General features: G+C 50.4%; 2 protein-coding genes across 2 annotated transcripts in view; one reads left to right on the top strand and one right to left on the bottom strand.

Moving 5' to 3' along the window:
• EXOG (exo/endonuclease G) overlaps positions 1-4,075 on the top strand; it is a 47,879-nt gene extending 43,804 nt beyond the window's left edge. Inside the window, exon 6 of the mRNA XM_045536491.1 lies at positions 2,896-4,075. Within this exon, the coding sequence (XP_045392447.1) occupies positions 2,896-3,195 (300 nt within the window). The 3' untranslated portion in view covers positions 3,196-4,075. The remainder of the gene's footprint in view (positions 1-2,895) is intronic.
• SCN5A (sodium voltage-gated channel alpha subunit 5) overlaps positions 3,502-24,698 on the bottom strand; it is a 96,004-nt gene continuing 74,807 nt past the window's right edge. The window contains exons 21-28 of the mRNA XM_045536507.1: positions 19,504-19,677; positions 15,425-15,547; positions 14,894-15,175; positions 12,653-12,706; positions 11,923-12,060; positions 11,137-11,241; positions 9,695-9,965; positions 3,502-7,018 (exon numbers count right to left, since the gene is read on the bottom strand). Of these exons, the coding sequence (XP_045392463.1) occupies positions 5,781-7,018; positions 9,695-9,965; positions 11,137-11,241; positions 11,923-12,060; positions 12,653-12,706; positions 14,894-15,175; positions 15,425-15,547; positions 19,504-19,677 (2,385 nt within the window). The 3' untranslated portion in view covers positions 3,502-5,780. The remainder of the gene's footprint in view (positions 7,019-9,694; positions 9,966-11,136; positions 11,242-11,922; positions 12,061-12,652; positions 12,707-14,893; positions 15,176-15,424; positions 15,548-19,503; positions 19,678-24,698) is intronic.

The following is a 24,698-nucleotide window of genomic DNA, read 5'->3' as shown; positions in this document are numbered from 1 at the left end:
CCTCGCGTTGCTTTTCAAGTCTTTTCACTGGGATTCCTCATAAGAAATTCGTTTTCCACCACTCACCAGGTCACACACACAGGCCCTCCCCCAAGTTCTGTGCATATCTGAAACAATAGTTTTATGAAACAATGCTCGCCCTTTCCACACAGGATATCTTGCTATTTAAATTCGGATATTCTTTTTACAAGAGGTGGTTGCAGCCTACTTCTCTGGGCCGTGACCTGCGCTTTGAAAAGCTAAAGCTCTCCTCTGGTTGGGGAAAGACAACTAACCAAGTGTCACAGGAGCTGGGGGTGGACTGTCCCTGCCCCGGTGTTGACCAAGGGACCAATACCGGAGGTTTCAGGGTGCCAACCACACACATCTCTCTTCTGAAGACTGTTGACAAGGACATGGTGCCAGGCATATTCACGGCGAGGACGTCAAAAGGGGTCTGAGAGAGCAGGGGGCTGAGGGAGCCCAGGAGCCAGTTTCTTTGGCAAGAGCCGTTGCTGTGTTGTTTCCAGGACCCTGTAGCCTTCCCCTGGGGAGGGCTGTGGGGGGCGCGTGCCACCCTGTAAACCCAGGCCTGCGAGGGGGCTTCGGGAGGCTTCTCAGAGAACTTCTCAGATGTGGGAGACACAGAGGACGAGGCAGCTCGAGGGGACGGGTGAGCGTGGTCTGACTCCGGCCTGGGAGCCTGCAGTGGGGCCACTGCAGAGTGTGCTGCCGCCAGGGCACCGTCTGCCTGTCGGGGAGAAGCCGCCCCGCCACCCTGTCTCTGACCATCTTAGGTCGGGCTGACAATGTAAAGTGACTGTAGGCTGCTGTTCTTTTACTCCAGACCGAGCTGAAAAGCTACAGGATCTGCCTGGGTTTTCATCCAGGCCGGGGAAGGTGATCTCCACTGAATAAAGCTGAAGCGGACAGGGAGGGACAGAAATAAAGGTTGGGTTCTATTACATCAGGGCTCATGTTTGCTCGTGTTCCAGCTCCTCGGGCGTTTGTGGGGGGTGTTGGGTGCTGCGGCAGGGGAGGGACCAGGAGCAGGGCCAGTCGTGGGGAAGGGGCTGGTCGGTGTCAGGGAAGGTTCTCAGTGGAGGGACGTTCAGGTGAGGCCTGAGGACAGAGTGACAAGGAGAAGAGTGTTGTGGGTAGGGGAACAGCAGCTGGCACGGCTGGGGGAGGGTGAGCCGAGCCTCTGAGGGGTTGGAGCGAGGTGCAGTTAGAAGCTGGCAGGGCTGGAGGCCCTGTGAGGGGTTTGCCTTGATCCCGAGGCAAAAGGAGGCCAGTGAGTGGTCTTGTCCAGGGGGTGATTACCTTGGATTAAAATAGCTCTCTGGTAGCAGAGTGGGGAGAGTTTGGAAGGGATGAGGTTAGAGGAAGGAGCTGGCCTGGTGGTGTCCATGAGGGGAGGTGCTGGCTTCAACCAAGGAAGGGCAACAAGATGGAGCCCAGTGGTGGGATTTGAAGACACCAGGAGGCCAAGGAGGTGAGGGGTGAGGGAGCAGCGGAGGGTGGCCCGTGGAGCACCTCCACAGACAGGCCTGGGGTGAGGCAGAGGCAGTCAATGCTGGACGGAGCTTGAAAGCTCTGGAGATGCCCAAAGCAGACAGCGGGACAGGCTGGCCTGGGGCTGCAGGGAGAGGCCCGGGCTCGGGATAAAGACTCAAGACTCTTCTTCCAAGCCACAGAGGGGACGGGAGTGTGTTTCCCACGCTCTCCCTGGCAGAGGGCGCGGGGCCTAAAGAACTTGAACATTAGCCAGACCCTGGAGGACGTTCTCCCAAAGGAAGCAGGAAGGGCACACTCGGTGAGACAGGAGGAAGCACAGGCAACAAAAGAAAAAGCAGACAATTTAGACTTCATGAAAATTAAAACATTTTGTGTAACCAAAGACAGTATCAGCAGAGTAAAAAGGTAACCACAGAATGTGACAAAACATGTGGAAATCCTGTATCTGATAAAGGATTGATGTCCAGAATATATAGGGAACTCCCAAAACTCAACAGCAAAAAACAACCCAATTCAAAGGACTTGAATTTCCCCAAAGAAGATACACAAATGGCCAATAAGCACAGAAAAAAATGCTCAATATCACTAATCGTTAGGGAAATGCAGCTAAAACTACAATGAGCTAAAACCACCTCAAATCCCTTAGGGTGTCTACTATTAAAAAAAAAAAACCCAGAAAATAGCAAGTGTTGATGAGGATGTGAAGAAATTGGAATACTTGTGCACTGTTGATGAGAATGGAAAATGGTACAGCCACTGTGAAAAACAGTATTCCTCAAAAAAGTAAAAATAGAATTGCTATGTGATGCAGCAATTCCACTTCTGGGTATATATCCCAAAGAATTGAAGGCAAGGTCTCAGTGATATCTGTGCACTCATGTTCATAGCAGCATTATTTACAATAGCTAAAAGGTGGAAGCAAACAAAGTGTCCATTCGTAGGTGAATGGATAAACAAAATATATACACCGACATATTATTCAGCCTTAAAAAGAAAGGAAATTCTGAAAAGTTCTGAAAAGCTTCTGAAAAAAATTCCTAAAAAGGAAGAAAATATGCTACAAAATGGATGAACTTTGAGGACATTATGCTAAGTGAAATAAGCCAGTCACAAAAGGACAAATACTGTATGATTCCACTTATACGAGGCACTTCGTCAAGTTCACAGAGACAGAAGGTAGAACGGAGGCTTCCGAGGGCTGGAGGGGAGGGAGAGTGGGGAGTTGGAGTTTACTAGGTACAGATTTCAGTTTTACGAGATGAAGAGCGTTTGGAGATGGGTGGTGGTGATGGTTGCACAATGGGAATGTATTTAATACCACTGAACTGTACAGTTAAAAATGATTAAGATGGTAAATTTTCCGTTATGTGTATTTTACCACGACTAAAATAATTGAAGCAAAGCAAAGCAAAGCAAAGCAGGAGGAAACCCTGGAGAGGGTGGTGCCACAGGAGCCAGGGCAGGAGAGGATTCCAGAAAGGGCTGCTGGAACCAAGTGGAACGCTGCTGGGGGACACAGAAGATGAGGACCAAGAAGGCGCTGCTGGACCGAGCCACGAGGAGGTTCCGCGTGCTGGCAGCGCGCTTTGGCGAGTGTTGGGCTGGCTGCAGCGGTGGGGTGCCGTGGACCAAGGAGGAAGCCGGTGTCCGGTGTCACAGGTCCAAGGCAGCCACGGCTTCCGCCTGCCCCTGGCTTGACACATGGGTGCCGTCCATCCCTCCTCAGGGCTCCGACTGGGAGTCCTAGAAGGCAGGACCGGGGTGTCCTCTGCTGGGGGGCAGACTGCTCTGCCCACGCCCACTCGTCCTGGACCAGCCCACACTCCCTGCCGTTTTCCTGGGAAGATAACCGCAAGTCCTTCGCGGTTCTGGGACTCTCCCTCTCCCAGCCCCCAGCACCACTGTTCTCCAGACTTGGTCAGGATGAGCCCTTCTCACGGGCTCCTTGGGCCTCTGCCACCACCCTTGTCAAATCTCAGCACAAGAACAGAGCCCAGACCAGGCGATGTAAGCCATTTATTGGTTTGTTTTAAAAATATGTATTTTATTTATACACGACGTTTGGTGAGAAGTGCTTGATTAGTTCAGACAACAGCTGGCACTGATGCTTGTCCCCCTCCTTCTTCCTACCCTCTTCTCCCCTCCTGCTGGCCACTGTGCAGTTCTGGAAATAAAATGAGAGCCATGCTAAAAGCTAAGGGGTCGGGTCTAGCTCGTCCCTGCCCTTAGCCACACTGTCTGCAGACGGCCCTGGGCACCTGTCTCTAGGCTCTCGGGCTGTCCACACACACAAAACCACAGTCTCCTTCCGGCCAGCTGGGCTGGCAGCCCGGCCTGCCTCCCAACCGCATTCCTGCCTGTGCGGCGGGCGGTGAGGGCCCAGGACGGGCACACGCCTGTCCAAGCCTTGAGAGCAAAGCACAGAGATCTACAAAAATAAGATTTCCACTCAGAGAAGTGTCACTGGGACAGTTAAAACCGAGTCCCACACTGGACTCAAAGGGGACACAAGAGAAATCTCTGGGGGTGGGGAGGGTTGGTGGCTGCGGTTGCCACCAAGGGAAATAGGGTGACAAGAAGAAACATAATACTGTATGCGCTGGCAATGCCCCCCTTCAGCACTGCCGTGAGTGTCGCAAACGTCCAGCCCTCTGACAGCTCGGCGAGGTAGGTTAGGAGCAGCCAGCCCGAGAGGGCGGGTGAGACTGAGGTGGCCCGTGCGGCGGACGCCCGGCGGAGGTGGCTCTGCTGGAGAGCGGGAATCGGGCAGCCGAGCCCCTGCCTGTTCCCGCTCCGCCAGCTGTTCTCTACATTAACAGATTTGCATATGCTAAATAGGATTGTCAGCAGCTGAAGAGGTCCTGGGGCAATTGGACTAGTAAAAGTATTTTTCCCTGAAAAAGCCTTCTCACAAGACCTATGGGACATCCTGGACCCTGCCCCCAGGAGGCCCTGCGTGTGGGTGCCACCAGGACCCCGGGCTGAGCCAGAGGGGCTGGTCCAGGCCACATGGCTCCATCTCCCAAAGGGGCCCGTGGTTCGTCCCCCTCCCAGGGCACGAGAACTGGGCCCGACCACCCTGAGGCTCCTCCCTGCACAGGGCCAAGCTGCCCTCCCCACTCCCGGGCCACGCGTTTGGAGAGAGGCTGGGGACCACACGGAAATCCCTTCTCCACACGGTCAGAGGCAGGAAGGTCCAGAGAGAGCCCTGGGAGACGGCAACAGGTTCCTCTCTTCAGACGGGCTGAGGGGCCACCGCAGCCGAGCACTGTTGAACTTCTCAGGCTCACACCCACAAAGCTCATCCTTCTCCTCCCTTGGCCTGTTGGGCAGGGCCTGCCAGGTTCCGGCCGCAAGGACAAGCAGTGTGCCAGGCTGTGGGTGGGGCTGGCCCCCTAGTGCCCCTCGGTGTGAAGGTTAATACTTTTATGGGAGGGGAAGAAAAGGCGATGTCAGTGCCTTGGATCAGCCCCGGGACCCAGGCCACTCTCTGGAAGCTTTTTATTTTTGTAGAACTGATCCCACGATGGCCTGCATAAAGACACAGGGGAAAAAATGGGACCTTGGAGACAACAGGCCAGTGTTAGCCCCACTGACAAGGACACCATCCATGGGGGCCAGTGGGGAGACCTATCTCCCTTAGGCTGGGGGCAGAGGTGGTTGCCTGACACTTGCCTGAGGGGACCCTGGGCCCCCGTGGCCTGTGTCTGGCCTCCTGACACCTCAGCCCAAGCTGCAGGGGTCCCCATGCCCCTGTTGGGGCAGTGAAGGCCTGTGGGGGCCACACTGCATTGCACTTTTGCTTCGAGAACAGAGTTCCGGCTGCTCCATAGACGCTCTTGTTCAGGGTTAAGAAGAGGCAGCGTGAAATGCTGCCGACGTCCATGGAAAAATCTTTAGTTCTTTGCTCAAGTAAAAAAATATCAAATATAATAAATTTATGAAAGCCCATTCACAACATATACAGTCTCAGTTTTATATTTCGCCTCAGCAGCTGGGATGGAGTTGCTTTTCAGAGCCCCTGGGCGTTGCCTGAGCAGACCAGGCCGCGGGTTTCTGTGGGGCCTTCAGGGACAGGATGTCCTGAAAGGTCAGCTCTTTCAACTGCTCTGGCTGCCCACGTGACACCACGGAACTCTGCCTCGTCGTCCGCGGGGCTGAGGCTCATCTCTTGCCCCTAGAGCTCAAAGCCAGGAAGGCCCAGGCTGCTTTGTGACTGCATTCAGGTTTGCCACAATGCAACAGGCTGCCTCTCAGTGTGCCCTGGCCAGCTGGGGCGAGGCTCACACGATAGACTCCCGGTCCCTGTCTGGGGACGGGGGGAAGTCGGCGAGATCTTCGCTGCGGCTGTAGTCAGACACCGGCACCTGGAGGTTATCGCTGGTGGCTCTAGTGACGCTGTCATAGGAGGGTGGGAAGGAGGTGGAGGAGACGGAGCTAGAGGGTGGGCCAAGGGGCCGGGAGAAGTTCTCGTTCATCATGTAGACGATGAGGCCCTCTCGCTCAGGGGCGTCTTCTTCAGAGAGGCCGCTGCTGCCCGCCTGCTGACGGAAGAGGAAGGAGGCATGCTTCATGGAGCGCTGCAGCAGGTGCCTGCGGAAGGCCCTCTGGATGACCGTGGCCGACACCTCCTCGTGCTTGCGCCGGAGTGTGGTGGTGATGGGTTCGTAGGAGATCTTGGATGGGTTGGCCGCCATGAATTTCTCCTCCATCTGGATCTTCAGGGCGTCCATCTCCCCAGACTCCCCGAGGACCCTCTTGGTGAAGGCGAAGAGGATGTCCATGCAGTGGATACGGTCCCCACTCACCATGGGCAGGTCCATGTTGATGAGGTTTATCTGGTTGGGCTTGGCGATCCGGAGTGGCTCAGACAGGGCATCGGCAAAGTCGGACAGGGCCGAGTACTCAATGAACTGGGTGGCCTCTGGGTCGAACTTCTCCCAGATCTCGTAGAACATGTCAAAGTCGTCTTCGCTCAGAGGCTCGGTGCTCTCCTCTGTGGCCACGCTGAAGTTCTCCAGGATGATGGCAATGTACATGTTGACCACGATGAGGAAAGAGATGATGATGTAGGTGGTGAAGAAGAGGATGCCCACAGCCGGGCTCCCGCAGTTCCCTCGGGAGCCATTGCTGTTGGGCAGATTGGGGTCACAGTACGGGGGGCCCGTGTTGAGGATGGGGCTGAGAAGGCCGTCCCAGCCAGCCGACGTGGTGATCTGGAAGAGGCACAGCATGCTGTTGGCAAAGGTCTGGAAGTTGAACATGTCATCGATGCCGGCCTCCCACTTGACATAAGCGAAGTTGGCCATGCCGAAGATGGAGTAGATGAACATGACGAGGAAGAGCAGCAGCCCAATGTTGAAGAGGGCAGGCAGGGACATCATGAGGGCAAAGAGCAGCGTGCGGATCCCCTTGGCCCCTCGGATCAGTCTGAGGATGCGGCCGATTCGGGCCAGGCGGATGACCCGGAAGAGCGTCGGGGAGAAGAAGTACTTCTGGATGATGTCTGAGAGCACAGTGCCTGTGGGAAACAACAGGGACTGTGGTCACCGAGGGCACCTCTGTCCTCCCTCCAGCCAGCATCACTGGGGGGGTGGGCAGGTCTCTGTACAGCAAGGAGCCAGGGAGAGGAGGCCCTTCCAGGAGGATTGGGTCAACTGGGCATGCTAGGACTGCCTCCTCTTGCCTCTCTTAGTCTCTATTTCTGCATCTATGATGCAGAAAATGAGGACCTACATCCTTTACAAAGTGCCTTCTCAGCCCCTTTGTTCCTTAATCTTCAGGGCATACCCGCACCATAGAGCCGTTCTGGACCCATTGTCCACATCATGGTTCTGAGGCCAAAGGGGGCCTGCTTGGCACCCTGGAAGCCCAGCTTGGACCAGAACTCAGGCCTTTTTGCTTATCACTAGTCAAAGCATGGTCCAAGGACCAGCAGCCTTGAAATCTCCTGGGTTCTTATTAGAAACGTAGCTCCACCCCCAGCCATTGTGTTTTAACAAGCCCAGATGATTTATGTGCACATTGAAGAGCGAGAAAACACTGGCCCAGAAATCAGTCCTCCCTTGATACCACAACATGCCTCAGGGTCTTCTCTCAGCCTCTCTGTGATGGTTTCTATCCCCTCCCCACTCTGCTTCCTGCCAGGGCTTCCTCACCCCTGAGTCTCGAATGACTACCTGGGTTTGGAGTTTTAAGGGGCATGGATATAAATTATAGGAGAAAGAGTGAAACAAACTTGTCTCATATTGGCCCAAGTGCCGTTTCCAGACTCCTCTTATAATGCCACTGGCTCACATGTGGCCAGTGCTTACTGTCAAGCTGAGCACTTTATAGCCATCATTTCATTTAATCCTTCCCGTCACCCTAGGAAGTGAGCTGATACCATCATCCTCATTTTCCAGAAGAGGAAACTGAGAGGTGAGATAACTTACCCAAGTTGCCACCTAGTGAGTGAGAAGCTGGGATTTGACTCAGACATGCTGGCTCCAAGTTGACCTCTTAACAATGCCTCTCTGGTATGGCCAAGCACAGGACCAGGAGAAGATCCCAAAGTACATGCTTCACCTCCCAAAGCCTCTGAGACTGTCCCCTAGTGGTTCCATTCCTACTGCTGGCGTTCCTGCATTCTCTAAAGCTTCTGTCTGGTCTGATATGGCACAATCTCACCCTCACCCCTGCCTGGCCCCTCCCTACAGCATTCCTGACCCTGCTTTATGCTTCTGCCCATCTGTCCATCACTGCAGCAACAGCAGTGCCTGCTCTGCCCCTGCATTACCTTGGCATTGACCAGAGGCCGAGGCCATACATGGCAGAAAGACAAAAGTCAGAGTCACCCCAGTGGGGGTAGAGGCCCATGGGGCTAGGGTCAAGAATTTGGGTTCCAAGTACAAGCAATGAAAGAAAAAATATAAATAAATTGGTCTTCACTAAAATTAAAAACTTTTGTGCTCCAACAGACACCACCAAGAAATGAAAAAACCCACAGTCTGGGAGCAATACTATTTGTAAGTCATATCTGAAAAGGGCCTAGTATCCAGAATATATAAAGAACTCTTACAACTCAATAATAAAAAGATAAATAAGCCAGTGAAAGGATTTGAAGAGAGATTTCTCCAAGGAAGGTATATTATACAAATGACCAATAAGCACATGAAAAGATGTTTAGAATCATTACATCAGAGAAATACAACCCAAACCTCAGTGAGATACCACGTCATATCCACCAGAGTGGCTACCATAAAAAAATGCAGACAACAAGTGTTGGTGAAGATGTGGAATAATTGGAATCCTCCTTGATGGCAGGGCTGTACAAAGGTGCAGCCACTTTGGAAAACAGTTTGGCAGTCCCTGGAAATGTTGGGTTAGTGGTTGCCAGGGGCTGAAGGGAATGGAGAAGAGAGGGAGTGAATACTAAATGGGTAGAGTTTCATTTGGGGTGAAGAAAAATTAGATAGCGGTGATGAATGTGGAGCTCTGTGAATACACTGAAAAGCACTGAATTGTATACTTCAAAATGAATTTTACATTGATTTTCTGTGAACGTTATGATATGTGAATTATATCTCAATAAAGCTGTTATATTAAGAAAAGGCATCTTGGCTCTGAGGTCAAACAGACATAGTGAGGACCATCTCCCCAGTTGTATGATCTCCCTCCCTCGGTGCTGACTTTACAGGGTGAACTGCATGAGTGGGTGACATCTGACGGGGCCTGGCACACACCTTGGTGGTTAGACTCCAGAATTTTCCACCCTACGGACAGCTTCTACCCTAGAGGGCCACCTACCTCCCATCCTGGGGGACTCACCTCCTGAGTGAGCCTCTGGGGTGCACGCTTTCCTCTGGGGGGGGTGAGGAAGCCTCGCCGTGCCCACTCCCTTCCCCAGACTCACCCCTGAGGCTCCCCCAGCAGTCAGAGAACTGGCTTCCTGGGTCCTCTGGAGGGTGGGGCCTGGAGCAGGTGCTGGGTCCTCCGCCAGGTTGGCCCTTTTCGCCCAAGTGGGCCTTCCCAGACAAGTTCTCCTTGGAGGGGTGTGTGTGTGTGTGTGTGTGTGTGTGTGTGAGGGGAGGGGTGAGAAATGCAGAGAAAAAGAATGAAGGAGGCTCGTGTTGTTCTTGGCATAAAGTAGAAGCCCAGGGCTGAGGGAGGCCTAGCCTGGGGAGGGCTTCTCTGTCCAGCTGACTTGCATACCCACCCACGATGGACAGGATGACAACCACGAAGTCGAAGATGTTCCAGCTGTTGGTGAAGTAGTAGTGGCGCAGGGCGGCCATCTTGGTGATACACTCGCCCGTGAAGATGGCCACGAAGAGCAGGTTGATCTTGGTCAAGATGCTGACCTTCTCAGGGCTTTGGTCATCTGTTTCCACCATCATGGTCACCATATTCAAGCAGATGAGAAACATGATGGTGACATCGAAGGCCTGCTTGGTCACAATGTCGAATAGGAAGCCCTGGTACTTGTTCTGAAAGGAGGGACACATGGGGTGGGCTCAGCAGGGCCCTCAGGCCGGCCAGCAAGCCACCTGCTGCTGCCGCAGCCTGACAACCCACCCAGCCACCCACTCCACCTGCTGGGGAGCCCAGAGCCCACCACTGCCATGGTGCACAGGGAGGAAGAAGTCACACAGAGGGAAATAGCTGGCTCTCCTGCAGAAAAGCTCCCTGGGCTTCAAGGCTCAGCCCTGAGGCTCTCTCCTCTGTGAGGCCTTCCCGGATGGCTTTGTAGAGAGAGGTTTCTCCTGCCCTACCTTAGCACACTGCTCATTGTGCTTCCCTTTCTGTTCCCACAGTCTGAAGGCTCGAGGTCAAATTTAAACTTTAATCCTAGTAATTGTGTTAGCCTTCAGATTAATATATTTTCTCCACTCTTTTTATGGAATTGATTTTATTTATTCTACTAACTATATTTATATGTGTCTTTAATTGTAAATCAGCCCAGATTACTTTGGGGAAGAGATAAGATTATAAATAACACCCCCCCCCCCACTAATCTAGAACCAAGCATAGTGAATAGGAAAGAATCAGAGGAAACTGATGAATTGGATTAAAAAAACCGGGGTTGTTACTCACTAGCTAGTGATTTAGGTAACATCATCTAATTTCTTTGAGAACTCCCTCCCCCCTGTTCCCCAACACACACACACACACACACACACACACACACACACACACACACACTTTTTTTGAGAATGGCTTGATGGGGGCACAGGAGTCAGCCTAGCAGGAGCTCCAGCTCTGCAGAGCTCCTGGCTCTACTCACCAGGGGACCCTGGAGTACAGCTCCCTGACTGTTCTGGGGGCTCCAAGGATGAGGCTATGAATGGGGGTGGGGGCTGTGAAGCCTGCCCTGCTTTCCCTGGGGAGAGCCTGCGCCCTGGAAGGGAAGCAGGGGGCTTACTCAGAGGCAGGGCGCTTCCTGTGGGTGGGAGAGTCCCCTGGACGCTGCAGCCTTCTCATGCCTTCCTCACTGTCTGTATGAGGCTAAGGCCTCTCTCTGTGGCCAGACATTTGAGCATACCCCTAGGATGGGCTGAAAGACTGAAGAGGCCCTGCTGGCTGGCTGTGTGGCACAGGAGTACCCCAGGGCCCCCAGAAGATCCTCCCCACTCCCCTTGAATCCAGAGCCGAACTCACCAGGGGCCGTGGGATGGGCTTCTGGGGCTTCTTGGAGCCCAGCTTCTTCATGGCGTTGTAGTACTTCTTTTGCTCCTCTGTCATGAAGATGTCCTGGCCCCCTAAGTGCAGAGAGACAGGTACCAGCCTCATTTGGGGGTTCTCAGAGGCCCTGGCATGGAGGCCACAGGGATTTTGCCTCCTTGGTGAGGATGCCAGGGTCAACTTCCTCCTTGCTTCCTTTCCTGGTGGAGAAAGTATGTCCCCATCCTGCACCAGAGAGTCTTCCCGAAACCTGCTTATCCAGGGTCCCTGTCCCCATTCACCTTGAGATCTCTCTGGCTTTGTGACCTGCAAATCCAATCCCCCCCTGTGGCCCCTTCACCCAGCTCAGCCAGCCCAGGAGTCCTCTCTGCCTGGGTTTGCCTGCAAGCCAGTCACAGCCCCTCCGAGGGGGCTCCACGAAGACCTTGGGCCTCTGCACAGGCCCCACCCACAACCTCTGAACACGGACCAGGTGAACAGCCCCAGCCCTCACCCCAGCTTCTCTCAGCAGCCTCGTCTCTCAGGCAGACAACGGCAGGAGTGGGGCCCCCACTAGAGCTCCTTCCTACATTCTTACAGGCCTAGGCGTGCTACATCCATGGACACACCCTCTCCCCGCCTGATTCCAGCAGGGGCAAGAAGAGGACCGTCCCCAACAGGGAAGGTGAGATGAGGCCTGGAGCCAGAACGGCTCCTCGATGCCCCGGCACCCAGCCCTGCCCTGCCCTGCCCAGCCCAGGTGGGAGCCTGTGCTCTACGTATCTTTTTCTTCTGTTGGTTGAAGTTGTCAATGATGACACCGATGAAAAGGTTCAGGGTGAAGAAAGACCCGAAGATGATGAAAATGACAAAGTAGATGTACATGTAGAGGTTGTACTCCCACTGGGGCTGCTCTTCGTACTGAGGGAGAAATCGCACAGTGAGGTCAGGCAGACGGGGGGCCCGGGATCAGACTGCGGGAGGGGCAGAGGCAGGGGCTGGCTGGGGTTTGCATCCTGTGGGAGAGAGGGTGTGGCCAGAGGAAGGTCACCAGCCCAGGGGTGTGTGTGTGTACAGAGCCAGGCCAGAGGTCAGTGGGGATAGAGATGAGAAGGTGGACAGTGGCAGGTGAGGACAGCCGGTATGCTGGGCACAGCGTCAGTGTGTCGCTTTAGCCAGAGCCATTCGGAGCCTGGAGTATAGAGGACGATTGGGTGGGGCGCAGAACAAAGAAGAGACTTGATTTGCATCTCTGTTGCTTCCACCCTATCCTCCTGGGGGAGGTTCAGTAAACTACTGTGAGTTTAATTTCAAAGACCTATGAGAATTGTGGGACTTCTTGGGAGACCTTGCAACTTGCCCCAGGGGCAGGCCTGGGCATTCCAGAAAGGCTGAACCCCAGGTTGCCACGTGAGATCTTGCCCTTGACGGCTGGGCTTTTGGATGTGGACACTGGTCCCCTGGTGGCCAAGCAGCCAGGAGTCTCAGGTGTCTGATTTGGTGGGAAACTTACCCCTCTGGAGTCCACAGCTGCATACATAATGTCCATCCAACCTTTAAATGTTGCCTGGAAGGAAAAGACAAGATGAAGACACTCATTTAATTCTGCATCTTGCCTGAGCTGCTTAGGGCTCCTGTGTGGACAGATGAGGCCAGGGAAAGGGCCTCCTATAAGAAGCAAGAAGCAGGCAGCCTCACCCCACCCCTTCAGCAGTGTCCAGCTGTCTGGGCAGTCAGAGAAGGGCCTTACTGGGGCTGGAGGTGGAGGGGAGTAGACACTCCCAAGAGTTTGCCACGGCTTGAAGGAGGTCTGCCCTTCAGATCCACATTCATTTCAGATTCTAAAACAACAGAGTCCTGACAGTGGGTGCCAGGGGCAGAAGAGTGGGGCTTGGCCTCTCTATTCTGGCTTGAGGTCACCCCCAGTGCCGACCTGGTCCCCCCGCCATGCGCCTCACAGAACCATGTGGCTTCCACTCCATGGACTTTCACAGGAAGTCCCTGAAGAATCCCAACCTTTCCTTGTATTTAACGGGGTCCTTTTGCCAGCAAAGTGTTGGTAAATGGTTAACAACTGACTTTCCAGAAGAAGAAAAAGCCCTGATTGTTGTTTATCAATTTCTCTGGTGTAAATATTCCCACCATGGTCAATTTCAAGTTCCCGGTGCCATGTTACTGTACACAGAGTTGGGAAGAGATGCGCAGGAGCATAGCGTGATAGTATTTCCACTGTCCAGTTATTAATACAATAGATGAAACAACCTCAAGAGCATAGATAATAAAAAGCAACAATGAGTTTTCAGTATTTATTACATTTGTTTTAATATCATTTAGTTAATTATAAGTTTATAAAATTTAATTTTTTATAATGGTCACGTTTAATAACCAGCTTGCAAAATTACTGAAAATATAACACTCAGCTCTTGTGTGCTGGCACAAGCTGGCTCTAGCACACCACACCAAGGGGCTAAAGAGGGAGGCTGAACGAGACAGAGCCCTGGTGCTGGCTCCATTGTCTGCGCCAGTCTGGGCTGCTATGCAGATTCAGAAAGAGCCCAAGAGGCATGCTTGGTGGGGAGACTGAATGCCCAGTGGAGTCTCACTTGTGTTCTTGGCAAAATCCAATCCTGCCCCAAGCCTCCTTTCAAGGCACCAGCTCAGCTACACAAACTTTCGGTGTCTAAGAGTTCTTATGAGGCAGGTAGAGCAAAGGGGGAAGCTGAGGCTGCCTACAGAAGGCAAGTTACTGCAGGCCCGGTGTCAGGAGGCCTTTATCTATAAAGAGAGGGCTGGAAATGCCTTGGGACTGCTGGGGACCACCCAAGTTTATGAGATGCTTGTGACTGAATTCTTTTCAGCCACTGAGTGGTTCTGTCTGGAAAGGTGAGCAGTTCTCAGTGTACAAAGAGGGATTTTCCTTTCAAAGTTCTGACATTCAGAGGGACAGTCATGGGGATGGATAGCCCTTTGGGTTTGGCAGGGGAGTCTTTGTGAGACTACTGCTGCTGGGATTTAAGGGACCGGTAGAGGTGTGAACGGATGAGGTGTGAACGGACGTGCAAAAAGTTTGCAGGTGAGAGTCTACTGAGTTTTCCTCTGCTTTCGGGACTAGAGACAGGTGTCTGGACTTGAGATTGGGATAGCAAGACAAACAAGTTGCAACTCTATGCATTATGGCTCTGACTGCATTTCCGCTGTCAAGGCTAATTTTACGGCATGTGGTATAATCACTGAAGCCACCACACTTGCAAAATCAATGGAAACTCTCGAAGGACTGCGTGCGTTTTTAAATATCACACATCTTGCACATCAAAGATGGAAATACACATATTCTTTTAAACAACACAAGCGCTAACACTACCTTTTATAACAGAGGGTGGCCAGAGTTACAATTTTGATAATAGTTCAGGCTCTGGGTAGTCTGTGGTCTTTCGTTTTTAACCTGTGCTGCTACATTGCCAAAGTGAAAGCCTGAAGAGGTCAACTTGACTAGTGGCTGGGGGCTGGCTCTGCTGCGGTGCTGACCTGGCCCCATGCCACGCATCTTGGAGAATGAGACCATCTGTTCTAGAACTGAAAGTCTGGGGACTTCCCAAGGGGCCAAGTCCCTGGAAAGTCCTTAGCCTCCATTGGGCACTGTGACTCTATTGTGAAGATCCAGCCTCACTCTCCCCACCTGCCCACATCGTGGGTGAAGGCATGTGCTGCTGGACAGCCAGTGAGAGGAAGGAAGTCCCTTCTCTCTGGGACTTACCACTTGCAGAAGGGCCAGGTACCCAGCACCCACGTTGTCAAAGTTGACTTTCACCTTGGTCCAGTGCAATTCGCCAGTGACGTTGAAGGACTCACACTCGCTCTTGTTGTTCACGATGGTGTAGTTCAAAGGCAGGTCTCCCTCAGTCTGGTTGATGCACCTCCCGAACTTCCCCGCGAAGAGGTTCACGCCCATGATGCTGAAGATGAGCCAGAAGATGAGGCAGACGAGGAGGACGTTCATGATGGACGGGATGGCGCCCACCAGTGCGTTGACCACCACCTCCAGGGGACAGAGAGGAGGCTCAGTTCCTGGGGTCCCCAGAGCATATGCCCTTATCAAGACCCCCACTGACTGAACTCCCTGGCTACAGGTGGTGGTGGGGTGGGGCGTGGACCCTGCGGTCATGATGGTGGAAGAGGCCAACCCCAAGGCTGGAAGCCCTGGTGGGTAGTGAGGGGGATAGTCTTAGGTGACTCCAGAACATATGCCTTTGCCTTCCTGGTGGGAAGAGGCAGCAGCCTCTCTTACCCTCATGCCCTCAAATCGTGACAGGGCTCTCAGGGGGCGGAGTGCACGCAGAGTCCGCAGTGACTTGATGGGGCCCATCTCAGCGAAGCCCAAGGTGTTGGCCACCAGGCTGATCAGCGAGACCTGTGGGAGGCAAAGTGGAGGTGCAAGGATGGGGATAGCTCTAGAGACAGAATGTGGGACTCTTGGCCCCCCTAAGCCAGGGCTGGGTGTGCGAGAGCCAGCAGGCCTCTCCGAGTCCAATCTTTAGTATTCCTAAGCTGGATTGTCCTCACAGGCTGCTGTGCCTGGGGCCAGGCTTCCTGGAGCCCAGGAGTGTCCTGGCTTTTAGACCTTTACTGAGAACCTGCTGTGTGCACTTCACACGCATGCTCTGTCACAGCCCTGCTAACCCTAGGGCATTTGGATGCATCCTCCCTGTTCTACAGATGAGAAAAGTGAGTTCCAAACCCACCCTGCTGGTGTGGCAGAGCAAGGGCACAAAGCCTGGGCTTTTGGTCCCACATTCTTTCCTTCAAGTCAAATTCTCAGGCCTTCTTAGAGATGCCTCTTTTGGGGAAGGAAGGGCAGTCCTGGGTTGAGTGTGAGCAAACAGGCAATCCTGGGGCACGTCCCCACAGTCAGGGTTGGCAACAGCCCAACATCTTCAAAGGAGGAAAGCACAGGTGGGGACTTGGTGGCAATGGGAGCCTCAGCTCTCTGTTCCCTCTGCCCCACCCCACCGGGGCAATTCTACTCTGGATTTTATCCTTCTAAAGCTCCATGGGCAGCTACGCCCTTCCTACTTCACCACTGGCCTGTGATCACAGGCTGAAGATGGCCTCCTGCCTGACCTCCCCTGCAGTCACCATTGCCACCACCCTGGAGCTCAGGTAGCCTGGGTGGGAGGGGCTGAGGGCAGGCACCCACGTCCCCCAGCCTCCTTCCAGGCTTGGCAGCTCCAGGTGGGAGGGGGCTGGGAGAGGCATGGGGGAGGAAGACTCCTGGGATCAGCTTCCGTGCTATTGCAGCTCACTCCTCAAGAATGCCGGGCTGCAGGTTCCCTTTCCTGGAGAGGCAGGGGGCGCCTCTCAGGGCACCTCTCCTTGAGGGCAGGGGCTCCGGAGCGCCGAGTCCGGCCAGTCTGCCTGCCCAGTTTCTAACGGGCCGCCCTGTGGTCTCTGTTCTTTCCAAAGCTTGCCTCATCTGCTCCGCCCATGGTCTCCCCGTCTTAGGTGATGGCAACCCCATCCCTCCAACTGCGCAGGCCACAATCTTTGGCGTCATCCCTGCCTCCTCTCTGTCTCTGATACCCTGTGTCTAACCCATCAGGATTTCCTGTTGGCTCTGCCTTCAAAATACATCAGAAGTTCAAATATTTCTCACCACTTCCACTGCCACCAGCCGGGCCAGGCCAGTGTCATTCTGCCCCTGGATTACTGCCAGAGCCTCCTAACTCTTCTCTCTGCTTTCACTGTGCCCCTCCCCCCTTGCCTCCACGGCAGAGTGAACCTTTCAGAACCTAAGTCAGTTCACGTCACCCTTCTGTTCAAAGCCCTCCACTCCCTCCCCATTTCATTCGAAATAAAAGCCCGTGTTTTCTCGAAGGCTGCACCCCACCCCGTGCCATGCAGTCTGGCCTCTCCGCTCCCGCGCTTGCCTCTGCTCAGGCACCCTGACCTCCTTGCGGTCCCTCCAGTGTACCGGGCCTGTCCCCACCACAGGACCTTTGCACTGCTGTTCCAACCTCTCTTTGGGACGTCCTGCTAGACATTTGCCCAGCTAACCCCAACTTCCAATCTGCTCAGATTCACCTAGGGGGGCCTGCTCTGGCCATCCTATTTAAAGCTATAACCTGCACCCTCCCCTCCAGCCCACTCCTTGAGTCCTGGCACTCCTGATCCCCTTCCCTTCCCTACTTCCTTTTGCGCCATGGTACCTATCACTTCTAACATAATCTAAAATTGGCTTATTTGTTATGTCTGTTGTTTGTAGTCACCTTCCTCCATGTGGGCAGGAGTTTTTGTCTATCTGTCCCCTGAGATCCCCAGCACCTGCAACAGTGTCTACACGTAGTAGATGCTCAATAGTATTTATTGAAAGAAAATGCATGAATTGATCCTGGAAACATCTTCCTAGACTCTGAGGCTTGAGACCAACTTTCCCATGAAGTGTGGGGACAGGGGTGGGGTGGGGGTGTGTGAGAGCACAGCCAGTGTCCAGAAGGCTGCATGCCAGCACCCACCCCCTCCTGCTCGTGCTCCGCCAAGGCTCCTCCGTGCTGCGAGCCTTCCCCACCGCTCGTTCTGCTACCTCGCGCCTGTGCAGGGAAGCACGGACAGTTCCCTTCCTCTGGCCTCAGCTCTGAGCTCCCCAAGGGGCTGTGTGGCAGGTGGTTGGTAGGTGGGCTTCCCAGAAGCCTTTGCAGATTCCCTCTGGCCTGCCTTGGGGACGTCCCCCAGCAGGTCCAACTTCCCAAGAAGCTGCACGAACAGCTGGGTCAGGGAGCCTGAGGCTGAGCTGCCAGGATCCCAGGTCCTCTCATGGCCCCTCAACATGGAGGCCTCAGGGTCCTCTCCCTCATCTCAGGAAGGCTCTGAGGGCTGGGCCAGGCTGCCAGGGCATCTACTGCTCCCTCCCTCCCTCCTTTCCTCTCTCCCTCTCTCTACCCCACACCCCTCACTGCAGCATTAGCATCCTCTCAGCCACAGGGTGACAGAAAGAGGTCCACACTGGAGGTCCAAGCACCTGGGTCTGTGTCTCTGTGCATATGCTCTAGCCCAAGGAGCCCCTCCCATATGGCCCCCCACAGGCTTGGTGGCCCAGGCCTGGACCCTGGCCAGGCTTACTGGGGGCTGAGTCTTTCCCTTTGGCCTCTGAGTGGGCACGGAGACTGAGCACAGGAAGGACAGCCCCTGCTGGTGTGCAGAGCCTGATGCCAAGCTCAGAGCCACTGAGAAACCTGGTGCCCTCTGGAAAGCCCTCTCAGTCTGCAGGTCCTGGCCCCATCCCCCATCCTGTTTTGAGGGATCCACCCTGAGATACACTCTCCTGAGCCCTTCGCCTTTGTCGTGGCTCCCTGTGCCATCAGTGAGCGCAGACACAGGGCTGCTCTGCACCCTGAGCCTCGCTATTTTATTTTATTTTATTTGAGACAGAGTCTTGCTCTGTTGCCCTGGGTAGAGTGCGGTGGCATCATCATAGCTCACAGCAACCTCAAACTCCCGGGCTCAAGCGACCCCCCTGCCTCGGCTTCCCAGAGTGTAGGATTACAGGTGTGAGCCACTGTGCCTGGCCTTGAGCCTCGTTCTTTCCCCACTGGCTACTCTCCCACTTGACAGTGCTCAGGGTCCCTGCACTCATCCTGCTTGGCACTCAGTAGTGTCCTGGGGCCTTAGCTGTGGGGTAGCAGCTGCCCACTGCAGCTGCCCACTGGATGCTGAGAAGACTCGCCAACCTCCTGCCCCGGGCCTCCTTGGACACACCCAGGCAGGAAGCCCTCAGGGCAGCAACACAGAACCCCGAGCTGGTGCTTGTGGCCTTCCTCCTTCTCACAGCGACTCCAGCTCCCTCATCCTCCCCAAGTGGTACCTTCTACCCGAGCTGGAGGATCTCTCTGCTTTCCCACCATCCCTGCACCAGCCTTCTCCCCTCTGGCCTGTGGCTCACTCTGTCCCCCTTGTGTGGGCACAGGGGCTCTGACCCGGCCAGCCGTCTGGTGGGTCTGACAGACACTGCGCAATCTGCCATGCTGATGCTACAGTACAGCTTGTCTGTGCGCCTTCCTCTCTGGCCACCTGAGCAGGTGAGCCCCCCGACCCCCGCCCCGGCTCGCACCCCGTTCCTGGACTACTCTCTGACGGTCTCCCCCTGCTCTGGCTCCAAATTGCAGGTGCCGATGGCAGGACTCTGTTCTTCTATTTCTCTTCTTCCTTCCAGGCTGGGGACCCTGAGGGCAGGGCCTCCTTCCCCTCTGCCTGCCTCACAGCTCAATTTGACTCCTGTCAGCCCAGTCTCCCCCCCTCTCCCCCCACCGTCTCGCTCTCCCGCACTGGCAGTGGGCCTCCCCTCCTCCGTTCCCCTCGGGTGCCCACACTCACGTCCACAATGAGGAAATCGAGCCAGCACCAGGCGTTGGTGAAGTACTTCTTGAAGCCATAGGCCACCCACTTGAGCAGCATCTCCAGCACGAAGACATAGGTGAACATCTTGTCGGCATACTCAAGCAGAACCTTGATGGTCTTCCGCTCCTCCAGGTAGATGTCCTCGAAGGCCTGCGGACAAGGCCGGGCAAGGACATGACATCCTGACCACTGCCAATTCCACCCGGCAGTAGGCACCATTTGTAACAATAGCTGCTGCCCAGGAGGCGGGGAGGTGAGAAATGCAGTGAAGGGGGGTCCTCCCGGTCATTAGTGTGCCCTCCAAGGTGGGTGTGTGCCATTGGTGGGGTGAGAAATGGCCTTATGTGGCAGGTGGACAGTAAGGCAGAACACCCAGTACAAATGCCTCTCCCACCACATTAAAGAGCAAGTCTCAGTTTTGGGCTAGTGCACCTTTAAGATCTTTCTAAAACTTGCCAATCTGCCTTTTTTGTTTGTTTGTTTGAGACAATAGTCTCACTCCATTGCCCTGGCTAGAGTTCAGTGGTATCATCATAGCTCACAGCAACCTCAAAATCCTGGGCTCAAGTGATCCTCCTGCCTCAGCCTCCAGAGTAGCTGGGGCTACAGGCCCTGGCCACCATAACCTGCAAATCTTTCCAGTTTTAGTAGAGACGGGGTCTCACTCTTGCTCAGGCTGGTCTCGAACTCCTGAGCTCAAGTGATCCTCCTGCCTGGGCCTCCCAGAGTGTTAGGATTACAGGCGTGAGCCCCCGCGCCTGGCCCCAATCTCCCATTTTAATAAGGAGAGAGGGTGCGCAGGCTCGGCTCACAGCTTTCTGTTGGAAATAACATAAAACTTTTTTTGTTTTCCCTCCATTTTGTTTTTGCTCTATTTACTTTATACAGTTATCTACTTTTCATAGGAAATAATATTGGTTTCTAATTAATAATAATGATTAAATTCCACTATACAATAAATTTATTTAAATAAACAGAAAACAGTGAGAGTTGTTTGAAAGCAAAAATTTAAGTAAGAGATAGTAAAAGTGCTTTGTAGACATGAAGTTTAGGAAACACAGGAGTAGACAAAGTCAAATCTCCTGCAATCCTCAGAATTTAGGGGTCAAAGTTTCTAAAATGCTAGGAGCTCTAAGTCTTTCTCCACCTCCTCATTTCTGCCTAAACCCAAATTCCTGAGCCAACACAGCAACTCCCATGGCTCCCAGCTGCCCTCTTCCACCTCTTGTATCTGTATCTGTTCCTCTCGAGTTACTTCTCCCCGTCCACAGTGTGCTCTGCGGCTCCCCATCTAAGCAACGGAACACGTCACTAGGGCCCTGGGGAGCTGCCTCCACCTGTCACTGCTGGGCCTCCCTGTTTGACTTCAGGGCCTCTGTGAGACACAGTGACCCAGGGGCCAGTGCCGACAGGAGTGCCCGAATAGGCACTGCTAAGGCATACACATGGCTAACTGGGTCAGTGTAGACAAGCACAAGAGGGTAATTCAAGTCCCCAGATGGACTTTGGGAGTTGTTCAAGATAAAAAGAAGGTGTATTTTTCCCAGGTATGTTTCTCATAAAAAATGAAATGATGTAGAAATTATAAAAAAGAAAGTAAAAGGCATCCCCAATTTCATGATACCAAGCAACCACTGATAACATTTAGGTAAACGTTCTTTTTGACAGTATTTGTGTGTCTGTGAGCACACACCCTCATACATGCACACATATACACACCACAGTTTTATAAGATATACTAAATATTTGCTTTGAAATTACTTCTTCCACTAAACAATATGTTGTGAACATTCTTTCAAAAGGCTTTCAAAAGACTGCATGATATTTCATTATTTGCATACGCTACTACTGTTTATTTAGCCAATAGTTCTATTAATGAACATTTCAGTTGTTTCCAATTTATCCCTAGTGGAAACAACATTGCAGTGAACACCTTGTCTGATTATTGTGGAGGATAAATTGGGGTGGCAGGCCGAAGGTGTGCTTTTGGTACTGGTTGAGAATGGGGCCCTCTGAACAGGACACAAATTTACACTTTATCTACCGTGCACAGAGGCGGCTCTGGCCACCTCTTCACTGACCCTGGTGCTTTTTCTCCTTTTTCACTCCTCCCAGCCTCGTGAATTAAACTTGCCTTTCATCGCATTTTAACTTATGTTATTACCAGTGATGGCAAAATCTTTTCCTTTTCCATGTTTGCAGTGTTCCTTTTGTGAATTACGTGTTCATATCCCTTGCATTTTTTACGTAAGCATCTGGTTTATTTGGGGACGTTAACTCTTTGTTTGATAACACTATCCTAGTTTGTTCTGTGTGTTTAAATCTTGTTTACTTTTATTTACTGTACTGAAGTTCTATACTTCATTTGTTATTATATCATTTAATATGATTATATCATTTATTATAATTTTCATTTAGTAAACTGTATGGTGTTGTGTTAAGAAAGCTCTTTCCTATTCCAAGTCTGGAAAAAAATGGCCTTTCTTTTCTTTTCTTTTTTTCTTTTTTTTAAACTTTGTCATTTTGGTGTTTTGTATTACAATTTTAAAAATCAAATATATTTTGGTAAGGAGTAAATAGCCATTTTAATAACTTTTTCGGAGTAGCTTGTCAACTGTCCCAGCACTTTATTAAGTAATCCACTTAAAATCCACTGATTAGAAGTCAACTTTATGATGATACTACATTTCTATATTTACTCACACTGATTTCAGACCTCTTTATGTGGTTTTACTGCTCTCTGTATATTCCTGAATTAGTATCACATGAATTTCCTGGGATATTCTAAATAATTTTTAAGACAAACTTTAGCAATGTTTTGTCAAATTCCCTCAAAAATGTTGTTAAGATCTATTGTTATTGCACTGACTCTATTAGGAACTAATATGAAGTCTCCCTACCCAAGACCATGGTATGTTTATCTATTTGTCTTCTTTCATACTTCTTAGCAAAGTTTTATAGTTTATATATATCTCTTACACATTTCTTGTTATATTTATTCCCAGTTGTTTTATGCTTACAGTGCTTGGCATGTAAGGAATATCTGAGAAATGTCACTTGTGACTAAATGGTTTCTCTTAGTATAAAACAGCAATAATGGCAACAATTTATTTTATAGCTGGTCATATAATGTTAATAGATTTAAAAATTTTTCTAGGCAGTCATATTATCTACAAATAGTGATAGATTTCTATTATTTTTAACTTTTGTTTTTATACTTGACTACTTAGATTGACTTTAATTCTTTTGTTTTCCAATTTTTATATCATGTGTTCAATTTTCTTAATTGCACTGGCTAGTACCTCAAAACTATTATTAAATAATGAACAACAGCTAAAATGTAGTTAAATTACATTTTCTTATTCCTGACTTTAATGAAAATGTTTCAAGTGCTCTTACTACTAATGATAATGATAGAAGTTAATTTGAGAGAAAGTTTTTAATGAAATTAAGAAAATATATTTTATTTCTATTATTATCAGAGTTTTAAAAATCAGGCATTCATTGAGATAATTATATGGCTTTTCATCTTTGTCCTGTTCGTATAACTAGATTCCCTAATGTAGTACCATTCTGACATTTTAGAATATGACATATTTAATCTTTGAATTATATTTCTGGATCCTATTTGCATGTATTTTGTTTAAGATTTTTGCATTATTATTTATAAGTATGGAGTATGAAGTATGAGAACTGGTCTAGATTTTCCTTTTGGTATACTTGAGGTTTTAAAAATCAGCATTATTTAGCTTTAATAAAAAATAATTTATAGACTTTCCATCTATTTTCACACACTAGAATGTTTTAAATAAGATTGGGATTATTTTCTTCCCTAAGAATGTGAAAGAATCTGCCCTTGGAGATGTGAGAGATTAGATTAGTTAGTGGATATCTATTTGATTGTTTTAATTTTTCAGAGAATCAGCTTTTGAGTTTTATATATTAGTTTTACTATTTATTTTATAATTCATTAATACATATTTTTATTTTATTAATTACTTCATTTGGTTTCCCTAAGTTTATTTTGTTATTATATTTATAATTTCTTGAGTTAAATGATTCATTTATGTTCTCTCTATTTAATAATGAAAGTGTTTAAGTAAATGAATTTTCCTCTTATTACAGTTTTGGCTACATCCCACATGCAGTATTCTCAATATTGTTATTTTCCTACCATAGTTTTTTCTCTACCTCTATTTTTCTTTTCTTATTTTTCTAGATTGCAGGTGGATAGAATTTGTTAAATCATAACCTTTGATTTATAGCACACTATCATCTTTGGTCATGAATGGCTCTTTTTTATTAATTAATTAAATGAACTTCCATGAACCTACCACCAAGCTACTTTCTGTTAGACTCAAGGTTTGTTAAAGAATGACTTTTACATCTGAAGTGATGGGCTTTGCAAAAAAGAATGACATTTACATTTTTGGTGTTTGTTTTTAATCCTTCTATTTTTGCTATTTCTACCACTTTCCTTACCTATAAAATAGGCTTAATAATAGTACCTATCTCATAGGGTTATTGTGAGAATTGAGTTAATGTTTATAAAATGCTTGAAATAGCATCTGGCATATAGTGAGTGCTATTTAAGTGTTAGCTATTATTTTTATTATGATGATGTTATGTCAAATTTATTAATTGTGTATATTTTTTAGATTTCTAATTGTCTTATTTTTTCTACTTGAACATCAAGAACTAACAGAAGTGTAGTAAAATCTCCTAGTAAATATTGTACTATTGTCACTTGTTTTTTTCCAGTGGTTTTTGTTTTATATATTAAGTAGTGTGCAATCCCAAGAAAATATATTCATAATACAGAGTGTCCCAAAAGTCTCCATACAAAGGAAAAATTTTGTAAAATTTTGTAAATAAAGGTACAGTACATTTAGCTACAATTTCCCTTTTTCCCTATATATGGAAAGTTTTGGGATACCCTGCAGTTATATTTTGATTACAGGTTGGACCCTCTGTGTCTTATCTTAAACTTCTAACCTTGAATTCAACAAAAAAGGGCACCCTGATTCTGTTGTCATTATTTGCATTTGCCTAATCTACCTTATTGTTTTACTTTTGATATTTCTAAGTCACATTATTTTAGGTTTGTTATTTGAGAGCACATAGCTGTTTTTTAAAATTTATTCAGAGTCCTTTTCTTTAAAAGATGAATT

Source organism: Lemur catta, chromosome 1 (assembly GCF_020740605.2).
Source record: "Lemur catta isolate mLemCat1 chromosome 1, mLemCat1.pri, whole genome shotgun sequence".
Taxonomy (NCBI): domain Eukaryota; kingdom Metazoa; phylum Chordata; class Mammalia; order Primates; family Lemuridae; genus Lemur; species Lemur catta.
This window is presented reverse-complemented; position numbering and strand designations above follow the sequence as displayed.